The sequence below is a fragment of the Salmo salar genome, chromosome ssa05 (assembly GCF_905237065.1).
Source record: "Salmo salar chromosome ssa05, Ssal_v3.1, whole genome shotgun sequence".
Taxonomy (NCBI): Eukaryota; Metazoa; Chordata; class Actinopteri; order Salmoniformes; family Salmonidae; genus Salmo; species Salmo salar.
Genome location: NC_059446.1, coordinates 15,021,366 through 15,046,149, shown reverse-complemented (window position 1 = coordinate 15,046,149; position 24,784 = coordinate 15,021,366). Strand labels below are relative to the sequence as shown.

The window sequence follows — 24,784 nt, the reverse complement described above, 5'->3', positions numbered from 1 at the left end:
TATTCTGTTATTCTGTTGTTATTCTGTTGTTATTCTGTTGTTCTGTTGTTATTCTGTTATTCTGTTGTTATTCTGTTGTTCTGTTGTTATTCTGCTGTTCTGTTGTTATTCTGTTGTTCTGTTGTTATTCTGTTGTTATTCTGTTGTTATTCTGTTGTTATTCTGTTGTTATTCTGTTGTTATTCTGTTGTTCTGTTGTTATTCTGTTGTTCTGTTGTTATTCTGCTGTTCTGTTGTTATTCTGTTATTCTGTTGTTATTCTGTTGTTCTGTTGTTATTCTGTTATTCTGTTGTTCTGTTGTTGTTCTGTTGTTGTTCTGCTGTTCTGTTGTTATTCTGCTGTTCTGTTATTATTCTGTTATTCTGTTGTTGTTCTGTTGTTATTCTGTTATTCTGTTGTTATTCTGCTGTTCTGTTGTTATTCTGTTATTCTGTTGTTATTCTGTTGTTATTCTGTTGTTCTGTTGTTATTCTGTTGTTATTCTGCTGTTCTGTTATTATTCTGTTGTTCTGTTATTATTATGTTATTCTGTTGTTATTCTGTTGTTCTGTTATTATTCTGTTGTTCTGTTGTTATTCTGTTGTTCTGTTATTATTATGTTATTCTGTTGTTATTCTGTTGTTCTGTTATTATTATGTTATTCTGTTGTTATTCTGTTATTCTGTTGTTATTCTGTTGTTCTGTTATTATTCTGCTGTTCTGTTGTTATTCTGTTGTTCTGTTATTATTATGTTATTCTGTTGTTATTCTGTTATTCTGTTGTTCTGTTGTTATTCTGTTGTTATTCTGTTGTTCTGTTGTTATTCTGTTGTTATTCTGCTGTTCTGTTATTATTCTGTTGTTCTGTTATTATTATGTTATTCTGTTATTATTCTGTTGTTCTGTTATTATTCTGTTATTCTGTTGTTATTCTGTTGTTCTGTTGTTATTCTGTTGTTCTGTTGTTATTCTGTTGTTATTCTGTTGTTATTCTGTTGTTATTCTGTTGTTCTGTTATTATTCTGTTATTCTGTTGTTATTCTGTTGTTATTCTGTTGTTCTGTTGTTATTCTGTTGTTATTCTGTTGTTATTCTGTTATTCTGTTGTTATTCTGTTGTTATTGTGCTGTTCTGTTGTTATTCTGTTGTTCTGTTGTTATTCTGTTGTTCTGTTGTTATTCTGTTGTTCTGTTGTTATTCTGTTATTCGGATGTTAATCTGTTGTTCTGTTGTTATTCTGTTATTCTGTTGTTATTCTGTTGTTCTGTTGTTATTCTGTTATTCTGTTGTTATTCTGTTGTTCTGTTGTTATTCTGCTGTTCGGATGTTATTCTGTTGTTATTCTGTTGTTGTTCTGTTGTTATTCTGTTATTCTGTTGTTATTCTGTTGTTCTGTTGTTATTCTGTTGTTCTGTTGTTATTCTGCTGTTCGGATGTTATTCTGCTGTTCGGATGTTATTCTGTTGTTCTGTTGTTATTCTGTTGTTCTGTTGTTATTCTGTTGTTCTGTTGTTCTGTTATTATTCTGTTGTTCTGTTGTTATTCTGTTGTTATTCTGTTGTTCTGTTGTTATTCTGTTGTTGTCACGTCCTGACCAGTAAAGGGGTTATTTGTTATTGTAGTTTGGTCAGGACATGGCAGGGGGTGTTTGTTTTATGTGTTTCAGGGTTTTTTGGTTAATGTTCTATGTTAAAATATTTCTATGTTCGTTCTAGTTTTTCTATTTCTATGTTTAGTTTATTGGGTTGACCTTCAATTGGAGGCAGCTGTTCCTCGTTGCCTCTAATTGAAGGTCCTATTTAGTAGGGGTGTTTTTTCATGGGTTTTTGTGGGTAGTTGTTCCAAGTGTATCTGTGTGCCTCACAGGACTGTTTTCTCGTCGTTGTTTTTTGATTAAGTGTTTGTTTTTTGGTTTTCTTCACAATAAAGAAGATGAGTATACACATTCCCGCTGCGTTTTGGTCTAATCCTTACGACGAACGTGACAGAACTACCCACCACCAACGGACCAAGCAGCAGAGGAAGGAGCAGCAGAGGGATTTGGAGTCATGGACATGGGAGGAAATTTTGGATGGGGCAGGACATTGGCACCAGGCTGGGGAGTTCCGGCGACCTAAGGAGGAGCTGGAGGCAGCCAAGGCAGAGTGGCGTTATTACGAGGCGTTATCCGCGCAGATTGGCAAGTGTGAGAGGCAGCCCCAAGACATTTTTTAGGGGGGGCACATGGAAAGAGTGGCTAGGTCAGGTAATAAACCTAAGCCAACTCCCCGTGCTTATTATGAGGAGCAGCGGATCATGAGAGAGCCGGTCTATGCGGAAGTGCGCACGATCTCGCCCATGCGCATGCACAGTCCGGTGCGAGCGATCCCAGCCCCTCGCAAGTGTCGCGCTAGAGTGGGCATCCAGCCAGGTAGGAGTATGCCTGCGCAGTATATCTGGCCACCAGTACGTCTCCTAGGCCCAGTCTACCCTACGCCTGCTCTACGCACGGCAGCCATCAGGCCTCTGCACAGCCCAGTTCGCCCTGTGCCAGCACTCCGCCCGTGCAGGGCTACTGTGACTACCCAGCCAGGATGGGTGGTGCAGGCTGTGCGCTCCAGACCTCCAGTGCTTGTTCATGGCCCGGTGTACCCTGTTCCTGCTCCTCGCACTAGCCCTGAGGTGCGTGTCTCTAGTCTGGCACCAGCACCACACACCAGGCCTCCAGTGCGTCAGCCCAGTCTAGTACGTCCTGTTCCTGCTCCTCGCACTAGCCTTGAGGTGCGTGTCTCCAGTCTGGTACCTCCACTACCAGCCCCACGCACCAGGCCTCCAGTGCGTCAGCCCAGTCCAGTTCGTCCTGCTCCTGCTCCTCGCACTGGCCTTGAGGTGCGTGTTACCAGTCTGGCACCTCCAAAGCCAGCCCCACGCACCAGGCCTGTAGTGCGCCTGTCCAGTCCAGAGCTTCCAGAGACAGTGCCCCGTCCAGAGCTTCCGGCGACAGTTCCCCGTCCAGAGCTTCCGGCGACAGTTCCCCGTCCAGAGCTTCCGGCGCAGCCAGAGTCGCCCTCCAGTCCGGAACCGGCGCAGCCAGAGTCGCCCTCCAGTCCGGAACCGGCGCAGCCAGAGTCGCCCTCCAGTCCGGAACCGGCGCAGCCAGAGTCGCCCTCCAGTCCGGAACCGGCGCAGCCAGAGTCGCCCTCCAGTCCGGAACCGGCGCAGCCAGAGTCGCCCTCCAGTCCGGAGCTCCCAGAGTCGCCCATCAGCCTGAGGACTCCAGCGACGCGCATCAGCCCGAGGTCTCCAGCGACGCGCCTTAGCCCTGAGCCTTCAGCAGGGGTGGAAAGGTTAGGTTGGGGACTAAGGCTGGAGCCTGAGCCACCTCCATAGTAGGAGGATTGGGGAGGGGGGTGTAGCACAAGAACCGTCGGTGACGGTGGCCACCCTCCCTTCCCTCCCTTTAGTTTGGGATTATTTTTGTTTTGGGGTTTATTTTTGTGTTTTTTGTTTGAGGTGCATCCGGGGTCTGCACCTTTGGGGGTGGGTACTGTCACGTCCTGTCAGTAAAGGGGTTCTTTGTTATTGTAGTTTGGTCAGGACGTGGCAGGGGGTGTTTGTTTTATGTGTTTGTTTTTTTTTGGTTAGTATATTTCTATGTTTGTTCTAGTTTTTCTATTTCTATGTTTAGTTTATTGGGTTGACCTTCAATTGGAGGCAGCTGTTCCTCGTTGCCTCTAATTGAAGGTCCTATTTAGTAGGGGTGTTTTTTCATGGGTTTGTGTGGGTAGTTGTTCCAAGTGTAGCTGTGTGCTTCACAGGACTGTTTTCTCGTCGTTGTTTTTTGATTAAGTGTTTGTTTTTTGTTTTTCTTCACAATAAAGAAGATGAGTATACACATTCCCGCTGTGTTTTGGTCCCATCCTTACGACGAACGTGACAGTTGTTCTGTTGTTATTCTGTTGTTCTGTTGTTGTTCTGTTGTTGTTCTGCTGTTCTGTTGTTGTTGTTATTCTGTTGTTCTGTTGTTATTCTGCTGTTCTGTTGTTATTCTGTTGTTCTGTTGTTATTCTGCTGTTCTGTTGTTATTCTGCTGTTCTGTTGTTATTCTGCTGTTCTGTTATTATTCTGTTCTGTTGTTATTCTGCTGTTCTGTTGTTATTCTGTTCTGTTGTTGTTCTGTTGTTATTCTGTTATTCTGTTGTTATTCTGTTGTTATTCTGTTGTTATTCTGTTGTTATTCTGTTGTTATTCTGTTGTTGTTCTGTTGTTATTCTGTTGTTCTGTTGTTATTCTGTTGTTATTCTGTTGTTATTCTGTTGTTATTCTGTTGTTATGTTGTTATTCTGCTGTTCTGTTATTATTCTGTTCTGTTGTTGTTCTGTTGTTATTCTGTTGTTCTGTTATTATTCTGTTCTGTTGTTATTCTGCTGTTCTGTTGTTATTCTGTTCTGTTGTTGTTCTGTTGTTATTCTGTTATTCTGTTGTTATTCTGTTGTTATTCTGTTGTTATTCTGTTGTTATTCTGTTGTTATTCTGTTGTTGTTCTGTTGTTATTCTGCTGTTCTGTTGTTATTCTGTTGTTATTCTGTTATTCTGTTGTTATTCTGTTGTTATTCTGTTATTCTGTTGTTATTCTGTTGTTATTCTGTTGTTCTGTTGTTATTCTGTTATTCTGTTATTATTATGTTATTCTGTTATTATTATGTTATTCTGTTATTATTATGTTATTCTGTTGTTATTCTGTTGTTATTCTGTTATTCTGTTGTTATTCTGCTGTTCTGTTGTTATTCTGTTGTTCTGTTGTTCTGTTGTTATTCTGTTGTTCTGTTGTTATTCTGTTATTCTGTTGTTATTCTGTTGTTCTGTTGTTGTTCTGTTGTTATTCTGTTATTCTGTTATTCTGTTGTTATTCTGTTATTCTGTTGTTATTCTGTTGTTCTGTTGTTCTGTTGTTATTCTGTTATTCTGTTGTTATTCTGTTGTTATTCTGTTATTCTGTTGTTATTCTGTTGTTATTCTGTTGTTCTGTTGTTATTCTGTTGTTCTGTTGTTATTCTGTTGTTCTGTTGTTATTCTGTTATTCTGTTGTTATTCTGTTGTTCTGTTGTTGTTCTGTTGTTATTCTGTTATTCTGTTGTTATTCTGTTGTTCTGTTGTTGTTCTGTTGTTATTCTGTTGTTATTCTGTTGCTATTCTGCTGTTCTGTTGTTATTCTGCTGTTCTGTTGTTATCTGTTCTGTTATTCTGTTGTTCTGTTATCATTCTGTTGTTGTTCTGCTGTTCTGTAATTATTCGTTGTTCTGCTGTTCTGTAATTATTCGTTGTACTGCTGTTCTGCTGTTCTGTAATTATTCTCTGTACTGTTGTTATTCTGTTTATCTGTGTTATTGTTGTTCTGTGTTTTTCTGTTGTTATTCTGTTGTTCTGTTTTTATTCTGGGTTTGGCCGGGGTAGGCTGTCATTGTAAATAAGATTTTTCTTAACTGACTTGCCTATTTAAATACCGGTTACATTCTGTTCAGTTATTATTCTGTTTTTTGAGTTATTCTGCTGTTCTGTTATTCTAAGTTATTATGTTGTTCTTTTGTTATTCTGCTATTATTCTGTTATTATGTTGTTCTGTTATTATTATTTTGTTCTGCTTTTATTCTGTTGTTCTGTTGTTATTCTGTTGTTCTGCTATTATTCTGTTCTGTTGTTCTGTTTTTCTGTTATTATTCTATTATTCTGTTGTTCTGTTGTTATTCTGTTGTTCTGTTATTCTGTTGTTCTGTTGGTGTTCTGTTGTTGTTCTGTTGTTATTCTGTTCTATTATTATTATGTTATTACATTGTTCTGTTGGTATTCTGTTGTTCTGATATTATTCTGTTATTATATTGTTCTGTTGATCTGTTATTATTCTGTTGTGCTGTTGCTATTCTGTTGTTATGTTATTATTCTGTTGTTCTGTTGTTATTCTGTTCTTTTATTATTCTGTTGTTCTGATATTATTCTGTTATTATATTGTTCTGTTGATCTGTTATTATTCTGTTGTTCTGTTGTTATTCTGCTCTGTTATTATTCTGTTGTTATTCTGTTCTTTTATTATTCTGTTGTTCTGTTATTATTCTGCTCTGTTATTATTCTGTTGTTCTGTTGTTATTCTGTTCTTTTATTATTCTGTTGTTCTGTTGTTCTTCTATTGTTCTTTGTTTAGGCCATGGGTTCTATTGGGTTTAACACACTCTAGTGTAACCCCTCACTGACTCTAGTGTAACACACACTGACTCTAGTGTAACCCCTCACTGACTCTAGTGTAACCCCTCACTGACTCGAATGTAACCCCTCACTGACTCTAGTGTAACACACACTGACTCTACTGTTACACACACTGACTCTACTGTTACACACACTGACTCTACTGTTACACACACTGACTCTAGTGTAACCCCTCACTGACTCTAGTGTAACACACACTGACTCTAATGTAACCCCTCACTGACTCTAGTGTAACACACACTGACTCTAATGTAACCCCTCACTGACTCATGTAACCCCTCACTGACTCTAGTGTAACCCCTCACTGAACTGTTACACACACTGACTCTAATGTAACCCCTCACAGACTCTACTGTTACACTCACTGACTCTAATGTAACCCCTCACTGACTCTAATGTAACCCCTCACTGACTCTAGTGTAACACACACTGACTCTAGTGTAACCCCTCACTGACTCTTGTGTAACCCCTCACTGACTCTACTGTTACACACACAGACTCTACTGTTACACACACTGACTCTACTGTTACACACACTGACTCTACTGTTACACACACTGACTCTACTGTTACACACACTGACTCTAGTGTAACCCCTCACTGACTCTTGTGTAACCCCTCACTGACTCTACTGTTACACACACTGACTCTACTGTTACACACACTGACTCTACTGTTACACACTGACTCTACTGTTACACACACTGACTCTAGTGTAACCCCTCACTGACTCTTGTGTAACCCCTCACTGACTCTAGTGTAACACACACTGACTCTAATGTAACCACACACTGACTCTAATGTAACCCCTCACTGACTCTAATGTAACCACTCACTGACTCTAGTGTAACACACACTGACTCTAATGTAACCACACACTGACTCTAGTGTAACACACACTGACTCTAATGTAACCCCTCACTGACTCTAATGTAACCCCTCACTGACTCTAATGTAACCCCTCACTGACTCTTGTGTAACACCTCACTGACTCTTGTGTAACCCCTCACTGACTCTACTGTTACACACACTGACTCTACTGTTACACACACTGACTTTACTGTTACACACACAGACTAATGTAACACACACTGACTCTAATGTAACCACACACTGACTCTAATGTAACCCCTCACTGACTCTAGTGTAACCCCTCACTGACTCTGTTGTAACCCCTCACTGACTCTAGTGTAACACACACTGACTCTAGTGTACAACACACAATGACTCTAGTGTTATACACACTGACTCTAGTGTTACACACACTGACTCTAGTGTTACACACACTGACTCTAGTGTACAACACACACTGACTCTAGTGTACAACACACACTGACTCTAGTGTACAACACACACTGACTCTAGTGTACAACACACACTGACTCTAGTGTACAACACACACTGACTCTAGTGTTACACACACTGACTCTAGTGTTACACACACTGACTCTAGTGTACAACACACACTGACTCTAGTGTACAACACACACTGACTCTAGTGTACAACACACACTGACTCTAGTGTAACACACACTGACTCTAGTGTACAACACACACTGACTCTAGTGTAACACACACTGACTCTAGTGTAACACACACTGACTCTAGTGTACAACACACACCTTGTCCAGCTCAGTCTTTCTGGGCATCATTGGAGAAGTGGGCTCTTCTGGTCCTTTTACCTGACTCACTTTATGGACCACCTGAGAACACACACAAACACACACACACACACACACACACACACACACACACACACACACACACACACACACACACACACACACACACACACACACACACACACACACACACACACACACACACACACACACACACACACACACACACACACAGGGTTGGGGGGGGGGGCACACAATGCAAATAGTCCAGGTAGCCATTTGATTAGTTGTGCAGGAGTCTTATGGCTTGGGGGTAAAAACTGTTGAGAAGCCTTTTTGTCCTAGACTTGGCACTCCGGTACCGCTTGCCATGCGGTAGCAGAGAGAACAGTCTATGACTGGGGTGGCTGGGGTCTATGACTGACACCGCCTGGTGTAGAGGTCCTGGATGGCAGGCAGCTTAGCCCCAGTGATGTACTGGGCCGTACGCACTACCCTCTGTAGTGCCTTGCGGTCAGAGGCCGAGCAATTGCCGTACCAGGCAGTGATGCAACCAGTCAGGATGCTCTCGATGTTGCAGCTGTAGAACCTTTTGAGGATCTCAGGACCCATGCCAAATCCTTTTAGTTTCCTGAGGGTGAATACGCTTTGTCGTGCCCTCTTCACGGCTGTCTTGGTGTGTTTGCCCATTCTAGTTTGTTGATGATGTGGACACCAAGGAACTTGAAGCTCTCAACCTGCTCCACAACAGCCCCGTCAATGAGAATGGGGGCGTGCTCGGTCCTCCTTTTCCTGTAGTCCACAATCATCTCCTTAGTCTTGGTTATGTTGAGGGATAGGTTGTTATCCTGGCACCACCCGGCCAGGTCTCTGACCTCCTCCCTATAGGCTGTCTCGTAGTTGTCGGTGACCATGCCTACCACTGTTGTGTCATCTGCAAACTTAATGATGGTGTTGGAGTCGTGCCTGGCCATGCAGTTGTGGGTGAACAGGGAGTACAGGAGGGGACTGAGCACGCACCCCTGGGGAGCTCAAGTGTTGAGGATCAGCATGGCAGATGTGTTGCTACCTACCCTCACCACCTGGGGGCGGCCCATCAGGAAGTCCAGGATCCAGTTGCAGAGGGAGGTGTTTAGTCCCAGGATCCTTAGCTTAGTGATGAGCTTTGAGGGTACTATGGTGTTTAAAGCTGAGCTGTAGTCAATGAATAGAATTCTCACATAAGTGTTCCTTTTGTCCAGGTGGGAAAGGGCAGTGTGGAGTGCAATAGAGATTGCATCATCTGTGGATCTGTTTGAGCGGTATGCAAATTGGAGTGGGTCTAGGGTTTCTGGGATAATGGTGTTGATGTGAGCCATTACCAACCTTTCAAAGCACTTCACGGCTACGGACGTGAGTGCTACAGGCCTGTAGTCATTTAGGCAGGTTGCCTAAAGGTGCATGCGTTTGTGTGTTGTGTGTGTTTTGTCCTCACCCTGAGCCACCTGTGTGCCTGCTCCCTGCTCTGCACAGCCAAGACCAGAGCCTCTCCACTGGGTGGAGTGAACCTCAGCTCATGTCTCTTCCTGCGTCCGTCTTTAGGGGCGTAGACCACAGTGCACTGGAGCAGGGGCAGGTCAAAATATGGGGACACGTCCTTAGAACTCTTATAGCACTGGAGGAGAGAACACAGGGGTTAAGGATTGTGTGTGTGTGTGTGTGTGTGTGTGTGTGTGTGTGTGTGTGTGTGTGTGTGCGTGCGTGCGTGTGTGTGTGCGTGCGTGCGTGCGTGCGTGCGTGCGTGCGTGCGTGTGTGTGTACCTGTAGCCTGTTGTCCCGTATGACAGTCAGTTGCTTAGCCCACTGTCCGAAGCGTTTCTTTCGCAGCAGGAAGGCACAGATCCTACAGTCCCTGGCAGGGAGCATGGAGCTCTCATCACTAGGCCACTGGTGGGTCAGCCTGGACCCAGGCCCTGCTCCTCTTTCCTCTTCATCTTCCTCATACGACTCATAGGAACTACTTAGAGCATCAGAGTCATTGTCTGGGGGGAGAAATACCAACAAACTACAGTTAGACTGAGACCAATCAGAAGAAACTACAGTTAGTAGTTTGGCTTGTCACCTAAAACCCTGACAAACTTTTACAGATGCACAACTGAGAGCATCCTGTCGGGCTGTATCACCGCCTGGTACAGCAACTGCACCGCCCTCAACCGCAAGGCATTCCAGAGGGTGGTGCGGTCTGCACAACGCATCACCGGGGGCAAACTTCCTGCCTTCCAGGACACCTACAGCTCCCGACGTCACAGGAAGGCCAAAAAGATCATCAAGGACAAGAACCAACCGAGCCATGGCCTGTTCATCCAACTACCATCCAGAAGGCGAGGTCAGTACAGGTGCATCAAAGCTGGGACCGAGAGCTTCTATCTCAAGGCCATCAGACTGCTAAACAGCAATCACTAACTCAGCGAGGCTGCTGCCTACATAGAGACTCACTAGTCACTTTAAACAATGACACCTTAATAATGTTTACATATTCTACATTACTCATCTCATAAAATAAAATCTGGAATCGGCTTCCTACATTACAACAAAGTATCCTTCACTCATGCTGCCAAACATACCGTCGTAAAACTGACCATCCTACCGATCCTCGACTCCTGTGATGTCATCTATAAAATAGCCTCAAACACTCTGCTCAACAAATTGGATGCAGTCTATCACAGTGCCATCCATTTTGTCACCAAAGCCCCATACACTACCCACCACTGCGACCTGTACGCACTCGTTGGTTGGCCCTCGCTTCATACTTGTCGCCAAACCCACTGGCTCCAGGTCATCTACAAGTCTCTGCTAGGTAAAGCCCCGCCTTATCTCAGCTCACTGGTCAGCATAGCAGCACCCACTCGTAGCATGCGCTCCAGCAGGTATATCTCTCTGGTCACCCCCAAAGCCAATTCCTCCTTTGGTCGTCTTTCCTTCCAGTTCTCTGCTGCCATTGACTGGAACGAACTGCAAAAATCTCTGAAGCTGGAGACTCATATCTCCCTCACTAGCTTTAAGCACCAGCTGTCAGAGCAGCTCACAGATCACTGCACCTGTACATAGCCCATCTGTAAACAGCCCATCTATCTACCTACCTCATCCCCATACTGTATTTATTTCTTTATCTTGCTCCTTTGCACCCCAGTATCTCTACTTGCACATTCATCTTCTGCACATCTACCATTCCAGTGTTTAATTGGTATATTGTAATTACTTCGCCACCATGGCCTATTTATTGCCTTAACTCCCTTATCGTACCTCATTTGCACTCACTGTATATAGACTTCGTTTTCTTTTGTTCTACTGTATTATTGACTGTATGTTTTGTTTATTCCATGTTTAACTCTGTGTTGTTGTATGTGTCGAATTGCTATGCTTTATCTTGGCCAGGTCACAGTTACAAATGAGAACTTGTTCTCAACTTGCCTACCTGGTTAAATAAATAAATACATAAAAAATATGAATATACTGCATCTTATACCATCCGCTGCATCTTGCCTATGCCGCTCGGCCATTGCTCATCCATATATTTACATGTACATATTCTCATTTCATCCCTTTAGATTTGTGTGTATTAGGAAGTTGTTGGGGAATTGTTAGATTACTTGTTAGATATTACTGCACTGTTGGAACAAGAAGCACAAGCATTTCAGTACACTCGCATTAACATCTGCTAACCATGTGTATGTGACCAATAACATTTGATTTGATTTAGACTGAGACCAATCAGAAGAAACTACAGTTAGACTGAGACCAATCAGAAGAAACTACAGTTAGACTGAGACCAATCAGAAGAAGCTACAGTTAGACTGAGACCAATCAGAAGAAGCTACAGTTAGACTGAGACCAATCAGAAGAAACTACAGTTAGACTGAGACCAATCAGAAGATACTACAGTTAGACTGAGACCAATCAGAATTGTAACGATGTGCATTGAGAGCCAGGAAGAAAGTTCAGGGAGTGAGTGTTTTAATAAATAAACACAACATAATACAAAAATAAGAAACACGAACAACGCACAGAACTGACACAGAAACAGAAACAATGACGACTGGGGAAGAAACCAAAGAGAGTGACATATAAAGGGCAGGTAATCAAGGAGGTGATGGAGTCCAGGTGATTGTCATTATGTGCAAATGCACATAACACTGGTGACAGGTGTGCACCATAAAAGAGCAGCATGGTGACCTAGAGGCCAGAGAGAGAGCACACGTAACAAGAATAAACTACAGTTAGACTGAGACCAATCAGAAGATACTACAGTTAGACTGAGCCCAATCAGAAGAAGCTACAGTTAGACTGAGACCAATCAGAAGAAGCTACAGTTAGACTGAGCCCAATCAGAAGAAGCTACAGTTAGACTGAGACCAATCAGAAGAAGCTACAGTTAGACTGAGACCAATCAGAATAAACTACAGTTAGACTGAGACCAATCAGAAGAAGCTACAGTTAGACTGTGTTATTGTCGTCTGTGTTATTAAGGGATGAAACTTCTTAAAATATCTTTAGGAGTGAAATGTTAATACGCTTCTCTTTTTTGTGTGTGAATTATTGCCCGGAAGTTCACTCTTGATTGTAGAAAAGATACACACACACACACACACACACACACACACACACACACACACACACACACACACACACACACACACACACACACACACACACACACACACACACACACACACACACACACACACACACACACACACACACATACTGTACATCTGCACATGTTTATGACAAAGAACAAAACGTCAATGTCACCCTGAAAAAGGAGTTGTAAACACACAGACCAGAAGCTATGCATCTGGTCTCGTTGTGGTACTGTAGGATATGTTTTCTACTACATTTGACTCACAGGAGTTATGGTGTTGTCGTCCGTTGATGCAGGTAGAAGGGGAGTTGTTGTCTGCATCCTCATAGTAACCATCCTCTATGGAGTTAGGTGGGCTGGAGCTACCGCGGGTGGTGATGTACTCTGGCTGCTTGCCAGGGCTGAGAGGTACTGCCTCTTCATAGTAAGCCTCAGGATGGGGGGTGGTAGGCAGGGGCGGAGGGGTCTCTGATGAGTGGGGGGGAGAGGAGTTTGGACAGCTCTATAGGATAGGTAAACACAGGTACTGCACTTACACACCAACATGTAACCACAAATGAAAAAAAATTAATCTAGATGAATTCCACGCACACACATACACACACCACACACACACTGTGCAACGCTAGGTCACTTGGAAAATAAGTGTAGAATGGGACTAGACAGGAGACGCTCCACACCAGCTTGACGGATGAGCTCTGAGAGCACTACGGGGGGGGGGGATCAGCAACACTATGGAGGATCATCTAACACTATGGAGGATCATCTAACACTATGGAGGATTATCTAACACTATGGAGGATCATCTAACACTATGGAGGATTATCTAACACTATGGAGGATCATCAACACTATGGAGGATCATCAACACTATGTAGGATCATCTAACACTATGGAGGATCATCAACACTATGGAGGATCATCTAACACTATGGAGGATCATCAACACTATGGAGGATCATCAACACTATGGAGGATCATCTAACACTATGGAGGATCATCAACACTATGAAGGATCATCAACACTATGGAGGATTATCTAACACAATGGAGGATCATCAACACTATGGAGGATCATCTAACACTATGGAGGATCATCAACACTATGGAGGATCATCAACACTATGGAGGATCATCTAACACTATGGAGGATCATCTAACACTATGGAGGATCATCAACACTATGGAGGATCATCAACACTATGGAGGATCATCTAACACTATGGAGGATCATCAACACTATTGAGGATCATCAACACTATGGAGGATCATCAACAGTACTGAGGATCATCAACACTATGGAGGATCATCTAACACTATGGAGGATCATCTAACACTATGGAGGATCATCTAACACTATGGGGGATCATCTAACACTATGGAGGATCATCACCCACTATGGAGGATCATCTAACACTATGGAGGATTATCAACACTATGGAGGATCACCAACACTATGGAGGATCATCAACACTATGGAGGATCATCAACACTATGGAGGATCATCAACACTATGGAGGATCATCAACACTATGGAGGATCATCTAACACTATGGAGGATTATCTAACACTATGGAGGATCATCTAACACTATGGAGGATCATCTAACACTATGGAGGATCATCAACACTATGGAGGATCATCAACACTATGGAGGATCACCAACACTATGGAGGATCATCAACACTATGGAGGATCATCAACACTATGGAGGATCATCTAACACTATGGAGGATCATCAACACTATGGAGGATCATCAACACGATGGAGGATCACCTAACACTATGGAGGATCATCTAACACTATGGAGGATCATCAACACTATGGAGGGTCATCAACACTATGGAGGGTCATCAACACTATGGAGGATCATCAACACTATGGAGGATCATCAACACTATGGAGGATCATCAACACTATGGAGGATCATCTAACACTATGGAGGATCATCAACACTATGGAGGATCATCAACAATATGGAGGATCATCTAACACTATGGAGGATCATCTAACACTATGGAGGATCACCAACACTATGGAGGATCATCAACACTATGGAGGATCATCTAACACTATGGAGGATCATCTAACACTATGGAGGATCATCAACACTATGGAGGATCATCACAACTATGGAGGATCATCTAACACTATGGAGGATCACCAACACTATGGAGGATCATCTAACACTATGGAGGATCATCTAACACTATGGAGGATCATCAACACTATGGAGGATCATCAACACTATGGAGGATCATCAACACTATGGAGGATCATCAACACTATGGAGGATCATCAACACTATGGAGGATCATCAACACTATGGAGGATCATCTAACACTATGGAGGATCATCTAACACTATGGAGGATCATCTAACACTATGGAGGATCATCAACACTATGGAGGATCATCAACACTATGGAGGATCATCAACACTATGGAGGATCATCAACACTATGGAGGATCATCAACACTATGGAGGATCATCAAACACTATGGAGGATCATCAACACTATGGAGGATCATCTAACACTATGGAGGATCATCTAACACTATGGAGGATCACCAACACTATGGAGGATCATCAACACTATGGAGGATCATCAACACTATGGAGGATCATCAACACTATGGAGGATCATCAACACTATGGAGGATCATCAACACTATGGAGGATCATCTAACACTATGGAGGATCATCTAACACTATGGAGGATCATCTAACACTATGGAGGATCATCTAACACTATGGAGGATCATCAACACTATGGAGGATCATCAACACTATGGAGGATCATCAACACTATGGAGGATCATCAACACTATGGAGGATCATCAACACTATGGAGGATCATCACTATGGAGGATCATCAACACTATGGAGGATCATCAACACTATGGAGGATCATCAACACTATGGAGGATCATCAACACTATGGAGGATCATCAACACTATGGAGGATCATCAACACTATGGAGGATCATCTAACACTATGGAGGATCATCTAACACTATGGAGGATCATCTAACACTATGGAGGATCATCAACACTATGGAGGATCATCAACACTATGGAGGATCATCAACACTATGGAGGATCATCAACACTATGGAGGATCATCTAACACTATGGAGGATCATCTAACACTATGGAGGATCATCTAACACTATGGAGGATCATCTAACACTATGGAGGATCATCAACACTATGGAGGATCATCTAACACTATGGAGGATCATCTAACACTATGGAGGATCATCAACACTATGGAGGATCATCAACACTATGGAGGATCATCAACACTATGGAGGATCATCTAACACTATGGAGGATCATCTAACACTATGGAGGATCATCTAACACTATGGAGGATCATCAACACTATGGAGGATCATCAACACTATGGAGGATCATCAACACTATGGAGGATCATCAACACTATGGAGGATCATCTAACACTATGGAGGATCATCAACACTATGGAGGATCACCTAACACTATGGAGGATCATCTAACACTATGGAGGATCATCAACACTATGGAGGATCATCAACACTATGGAGGATCATCTAACACTATGGAGGATCATCAACACTATGGAGGATCATCAACACTATGGAGGATCATCTAACACTATGGAGGATCATCTAACACTATGGAGGATCATCTAACACTATGGAGGATCATCAACACTATGGAGGATCATCAACACTATGGAGGATCATCAACACTATGGAGGATCATCAACACTATGGAGGATCATCAAACACTATGGAGGATCATCAACACTATGGAGGATCATCTAACACTATGGAGGATCATCTAACACTATGGAGGATCACCAACACTATGGAGGATCATCAACACTATGGAGGATCATCTAACACTATGGAGGATCATCAACACTATGGAGGATCATCAACACTATGGAGGATCATCAACACTATGGAGGATCATCAACACTATGGAGGATCATCTAACACTATGGAGGATCATCTAACACTATGGAGGATCATCTAACACTATGGAGGATCATCAACACTATGGAGGATCATCAACACTATGGAGGATCATCTAACACTATGGAGGATCATCTAACACTATGGAGGATCACCTAACACTATGGAGGATCACCAACACTATGGAGGATCATCAACACTATGGAGGATCATCTAACACTATGGAGGATCATCAACACTATGGAGGATCATCAACACTATGGAGGATCATCAACACTATGGAGGATCATCTAACACTATGGAGGATCATCTAACACTATGGAGGATCATCTAACACTATGGAGGATCATCAACACTATGGAGGATCATCAACACTATGGAGGATCATCAACACTATGGAGGATCATCAACACTATGGAGGATCATCTAACACTATGGAGGATCATCTAACACTATGGAGGATCATCTAACACTATGGAGGATCATCAACACTATGGAGGATCATCAACACTATGGAGGATCATCAACACTATGGAGGATCATCAACACTATGGAGGATCATCTAACACTATGGAGGATCATCTAACACTATGGAGGATCATCTAACACTATGGAGGATCATCAACACTATGGAGGATCATCAACACTATGGAGGATCATCTAACACTATGGAGGATCATCTAACACTATGGAGGATCATCTAACACTATGGAGGATCATCTAACACTATGGAGGATCACCAACACTATGGAGGATCATCAACACTATGGAGGATCATCTAACACTATGGAGGATCATCAACACTATGGAGGATCATCAACACTATGGAGGATCATCAACACTATGGAGGATCATCTAACACTATGGAGGATCATCTAACACTATGGAGGATCATCTAACACTATGGAGGATCATCAACACTATGGAGGATCATCAACACTATGGAGGATCATCAACACTATGGAGGATCATCAACACTATGGAGGATCATCTAACACTATGGAGGATCATCTAACACTATGGAGGATCATCTAACACTATGGAGGATCACCAACACTATGGAGGATCATCAACACTATGGAGGATCATCTAACACTATGGAGGATCATCAACACTATGGAGGATCATCAACACTATGGAGGATCATCAACACTATGGAGGATCATCAACACTATGGAGGATCATCTAACACTATGGAGGATCATCAACACTATGGAGGATCATCAACACTATGGAGGATCATCAACACTATGGAGGATCATCTAACACTATGGAGGATCATCTAACACTATGGAGGATCATCAACACTATGGAGGATCATCTAACACTATGGAGGATCATCAACACTATGGAGGATCATCAACACTATGGAGGATCATCAACACTATGGAGGATCATCAACACTATGGAGGATCATCTAACACTATGGAGGATCATCAACACTATGGAGGATCATCTAACACTATGGAGGATCATCTAACACTATGGAGGATCACCAACACTATGGAGGATCATCAACACTATGGAGGATCATCTAACACTATGGAGGATCATCAACACTATGGAGGATCATCAACACTATGGAGGATCATCAACACTATGGAGGATCATCAACACTATGGAGGATCATCTAACACTATGGAGGATCATCTAACACTATGGAGGATCATCTAACACTATGGAGGATCATCAACACTATGGAGGATCATCAACACTATGGAGGATCATCAACACTATGGAGGATCATCTAACACTATGGAGGATCATCTAACACTATGGAGGATCATCAAACACTATGGAGGATCATCAACACTATGGAGGATCATCTAACACTATGGAGGATCATCAACACTATGGAGGATCATCTAACACTATGGAGGATCATCACCACTATGGAGGATCATCTAACACTATGGAGGATCACCAACACTATGGAGGATCATCTAACACTATGGAGGATCATCAACACTATGGAGGATCATCAACACTATGGAGGATCATCAAACACTATGGAGGATCATCAACACTATGGAGGATCATCAACACTATGGAGGATCATCAACACTATGGAGGATCATCAACACTATGGAGGATCATCAACACTATGGAGGATCATCTAACACTATGGAGGATCATCTAACACTATGGAGGATCATCAACACTATGGAGGATCATCAACACTATGGAGGATCATCAACACTATGGAGGATCATCAACACTATGGAGGATCATCTAACACTATGGAGGATCATCTAACACTATGGAGGATCATCTAACACTATGGAGGATCATCAACACTATGGAGGATCATCAACACTATGGAGGATCATCAACACTATGGAGGATCATCAACACTATGGAGGATCATCAACACTATGGAGGATCATCAACACTATGGAGGATCATCAACACTATGGAGGATCATCAACACTATGGAGGATCATCAACACTATGGAGGATCATCTAACACTATGGAGGATCATCTAACACTATGGAGGATCATCTAACACTATGGAGGATCATCAACACTATGGAGGATCATCAACACTATGGAGGATCATCAACACTATGGAGGATCATCAACACTATGGAGGATCATCAACACTATGGAGGATCATCTAACACTATGGAGGATCATCTAACACTATGGAGGATCATCTAACACTATGGAGGATCATCTAACACTATGGAGGATCATCAACACTATGGAGGATCATCAACACTATGGAGGATCATCAACACTATGGAGGATCATCAACACTATGGAGGATCATCAACACTATGGAGGATCATCTAACACTATGGAGGATCATCTAACACTATGGAGGATCATCTAACACTATGGAGGATCATCTAACACTATGGAGGATCATCTAACACTATGGAGGATCATCAACACTATGGAGGATCATCAACACTATGGAGGATCATCAACACTATGGAGGATCATCAACACTATGGAGGATCATCAAACACTATGGAGGATCATCAACACTATGGAGGATCATCTAACACTATGGAGGATCATCTAACACTATGGAGGATCACCAACACTATGGAGGATCATCAACACTATGGAGGATCATCTAACACTATGGAGGATCATCAACACTATGGAGGATCATCAACACTATGGAGGATCATCAACACTATGGAGGGTCATCAACACTATGGAGGGTCATCAACACTATGGAGGATCATCTAACACTATGGAGGATTATTTAACACTATGGAGGATCATCAACACTATGGAGGATCATCTAACACTATGGAGGATCATCAACACTATGGAGGATCATCAACACTATGGAGGATCATCAACACTATGGAGGATCATCAACACTATGGAGGATCATCAACACTATGGAGGATCATCTAACACTATGGAGGATCATCTAACACTATGGAGGATCATCTAACACTATGGAGGATCATCTAACACTATGGAGGATCATCAACACTATGGAGGATCATCAACACTATGGAGGATCATCAACACTATGGAGGATCATCAACACTATGGAGGATCATCAACACTATGGAGGATCATCTAACACTATGGAGGATCATCTAACACTATGGAGGATCATCTAACACTATGGAGGATCATCTAACACTATGGAGGATCATCTAACACTATGGAGGATCATCAACACTATGGAGGATCATCAACACTATGGAGGATCATCAACACTATGGAGGATCATCAACACTATGGAGGATCATCAACACTATGGAGGATCATCAACACTATGGAGGATCATCTAACACTATGGAGGATCATCTAACACTATGGAGGATCACCAACACTATGGAGGATCATCAACACTATGGAGGATCATCTAACACTATGGAGGATCATCAACACTATGGAGGATCATCAACACTATGGAGGATCATCAACACTATGGAGGATCATCAACACTATGGAGGATCATCTAACACTATGGAGGATCATCTAACACTATGGAGGATCATCAACACTATGGAGGATCATCAACACTATGGAGGATCATCAACACTATGGAGGATCATCTAACACTATGGAGGATCATCTAACACTATGGAGGATCATCTAACACTATGGAGGATCATCAACACTATGGAGGATCATCAACACTATGGAGGATCATCTAACACTATGGAGGATCATCTAACACTATGGAGGATCATCAACACTATGGAGGATCATCTAACACTATGGAGGATCATCAACACTATGGAGGATCATCAACACTATGGAGGATCATCTAACACTATGGAGGATCATCAACACTATGGAGGATCATCTAACACTATGGAGGATCATCTAACACTATGGAGGATCACCAACACTATGGAGGATCATCAACACTATGGAGGATCATCTAACACTATGGAGGATCATCTAACACTATGGAGGATCATCAACACTATGGAGGATCATCAACACTATGGAGGATCACCAACACTATGGAGGATCATCAACACTATGGAGGATCATCAACACTATGGAGGATCATCAACACTATGGAGGATCATCAACACTATGGAGGATCATCAACACTATGGAGGATCATCAACACTATGGAGGATCATCAACACTATGGAGGATCATCAACACTATGGAGGATCATCAACACTATGGAGGATCATCAACACTATGGAGGATCATCAACACTATGGAGGATCATCAACACTATGGAGGATCATCAACACTATGGAGGATCATCTAACACTATGGAGGATCATCAACACTATGGAGGATCATCAACACTATGGAGGATCATCAACACTATGGAGGATCATCAACACTATGGAGGATCATCAACACTATGGAGGATTATCTAACACTATGGAGGATCATCTAACACTATGGAGGATCATCTAACACTATGGAGGATCATCTAACACTATGGAGGATCATCAACACTATGGAGGATCATCAACACTATGGAGGATCATCAACACTATGGAGGATCATCAACACTATGGAGGATCATCAACACTATGGAGGATTATCTAACACAATGGAGGATCATCAACACTATGGAGGATCATCTAACACTATGGAGGATCATCAAACACTATGGAGGATCATCTAACACTATGGGGGATCATCTAACACTATGGAGGATCATCACCTACTATGGAGGATCATCTAACACTATGGAGGATCATCAACACTTTGGAGGATCACCAACACTATGGAGGATCATCAACACTATGGAGGATCATCAACACTATGGAGGATCATCAACACTATGGAGGATCATCAACACTATGGAGGATCATCTAACACTATGGAGGATCATCTAACACTATGGAGGATCATCTAACACTATGGAGGATCATCTAACACTATGGAGGATCATCAACACTATGGAGGATCATCAACACTATGGAGGATCATCAACACTATGGAGGATCATCAACACTATGGAGGATCATCAAACACTATGGAGGATCATCAACACTATGGAGGATCATCTAACACTATGGAGGATCATCTAACACTATGGAGGATCACCAACACTATGGAGGATCATCAACACTATGGAGGATCATCTAACACTATGGAGGATCATCAACACTATGGAGGATCATCAACACTATGGAGGATCATCAACACTATGGAGGATCATCAACACTATGGAGGATTATCTAACACTATGGAGGATCATCTAACACTATGGAGGATCATCAACACTATGGAGGATCATCAACACTATGGAGGATCATCAACACTATGGAGGATCATCTAACACTATGGAGGATCATCTAACACTATGGAGGATCATCTAACACTATGGAGGATCACCAACACTATGGAGGATCATCAACACTATGGAGGATCATCTAACACTATGGAGGATCATCTAACACTATGGAGGATCATCAACACTATGGAGGATCATCTAACACTATGGAGGATCATCAACACTATGGAGGATCATCAACACTATGGAGGATCATCAAACACTATGGAGGATCATCAACACTATGGAGGATCATCTAACACTATGGAGGATCATCTAACACTATGGAGGATCACCAACACTATGGAGGATCATCAACACTATGGAGGATCATCTAACACTATGGAGGATCATCAACACTATGGAGGATCATCAACACTATGGAGGATCATCAACACTATGGAGGGTCATCAACACTATGGAGGATCATCAACACTATGGAGGATCATCAACACTATGGAGGATCATCAACACTATGGAAGATCATCTAACACTATGGAGGATCATCAACACTATGGAGGATCATCAACACTATGGAGGATCATCTAACACTATGGAGGATCATCTAACACTATGGAGGATCACCAACACTATGGAGGATCATCTAACACTATGGAGGATCATCAACACTATGGAGGATCATCAACACTATGGAGGATCATCAACACTATGGAGGATCATCAAACACTATGGAGGATCATCAACACTATGGAGGATCATCTAACACTATGGAGGATCATCTAACACTATGGAGGATCATCAACACTATGGAGGATCATCAAAACTATGGAGGATCATCTAACACTATGGAGGATCACCAACACTATGGAGGATCATCTAACACTATGGAGGATCATCAACACTATGGAGGATCATCAACACTATGGAGGATCATCAACACTATGGAGGATCATCTAACACTATGGAGGATCATCAACACTATGGAGGATCATCAACACTATGGAGGATCATCAACACTATGGAGGATCATCAACACTATGGAGGATCATCTAACACTATGGAGGATCATCTAACACTATGGAGGATCATCAACACTATGGAGGATCATCAACACTATGGAGGATCATCAACACTATGGAGGATCATCAACACTATGGAGGATCATCAACACTATGGAGGATCATCAACACTATGGAGGATCATCAACACTATGGAGGATCATCTAACACTATGGAGGATCATCTAACACTATGGAGGATCATCTAACACTATGGAGGATCACCAACACTATGGAGGATCATCAACACTATGGAGGATCATCTAACACTATGGAGGATCATCAACACTATGGAGGATCATCAACACTATGGAGGATCATCAACACTATGGAGGATCATCTAACACTATGGAGGATCATCTAACACTATGGAGGATCATCTAACACTATGGAGGATCACCAACACTATGGAGGATCATCAACACTATGGAGGATCATCTAACACTATGGAGGATCATCAACACTATGGAGGATCATCAACACTATGGAGGATCATCTAACACTATGGAGGATCATCTAACACTATGGAGGATCATCTAACACTATGGAGGATCATCAACACTATGGAGGATCATCAACACTATGGAGGATCATCAACACTATGGAGGATCATCAACACTATGGAGGATCATCTAACACTATGGAGGATCATCTAACACTATGGAGGATCATCAACACTATGGAGGATCATCTAACACTATGGAGGATCATCTAACACTATGGAGGATCATCAACACTATGGAGGATCATCAACACTATGGAGGATCATCAACACTATGGAGGATCATCAACACTATGGAGGATCATCTAACACTATGGAGGATCATCTAACACTATGGAGGATCATCAACACTATGGAGGATCACCAACACTATGGAGGATCATTAACACTATGGAGGATCATCTAACACTATGGAGGATCATCAACACTATGGAGGATCATCAACACTATGGAGGATCATCAACACTATGGAGGATCATCTAACACTATGGAGGATCATCTAACACTATGGAGGATCATCTAACACTATGGAGGATCATCTAACACTATGGAGGATCATCAACACTATGGAGGATCATCAACACTATGGAGGATCATCTAACACTATGGAGGATCATCTAACACTATGGAGGATCATCTAACACTATGGAGGATCATCTAACACTATGGAGGATCATCTAACACTATGGAGGATCACCAACACTATGGAGGATCATCAACACTATGGAGGATCATCAACACTATGGAGGATTATCTAACACTATGGAGGATCATCTAACACTATGGAGGATCATCAACACTATGGAGGATCATCAACACTATGGAGGATCATCTAACACTATGGAGGATTATCTAACACTATGGAGTATCATCTAACACTATGGAGGATCATCAACACTATGGAGGATCATCAACACTATGGAGGATCATCAACACTATGGAGGATCATCAACACTATGGAGGATCATCAACACTATGGAGGATCATCAACACTATGGAGGATCATCTAACACTATGGAGGATCATCTAACACTATGGAGGATCATCAACACTATGGAGGATCATCAACACTATGGAGGATCATCAACACTATGGAGGAT

General features: G+C 42.3%; 1 protein-coding gene across 3 annotated transcripts in view; it reads right to left on the bottom strand.

Moving 5' to 3' along the window:
• LOC106604262 (actin filament-associated protein 1-like 1) overlaps nucleotides 1-24,784 on the bottom strand; it is a 158,219-nt gene that overhangs the window by 10,565 nt on the left and 122,870 nt on the right. For all 3 annotated transcript variants that reach the window (XM_045717926.1, XM_045717925.1, XM_045717927.1), the window contains exons 5-8: nucleotides 12,725-12,962; nucleotides 9,640-9,860; nucleotides 9,314-9,493; nucleotides 7,840-7,920 (exon numbers count right to left, since the gene is read on the bottom strand). In XM_045717926.1, coding sequence (XP_045573882.1) covers nucleotides 7,840-7,920; nucleotides 9,314-9,493; nucleotides 9,640-9,860; nucleotides 12,725-12,962 — 720 coding nt within the window. The remainder of the gene's footprint in view (nucleotides 1-7,839; nucleotides 7,921-9,313; nucleotides 9,494-9,639; nucleotides 9,861-12,724; nucleotides 12,963-24,784) is intronic.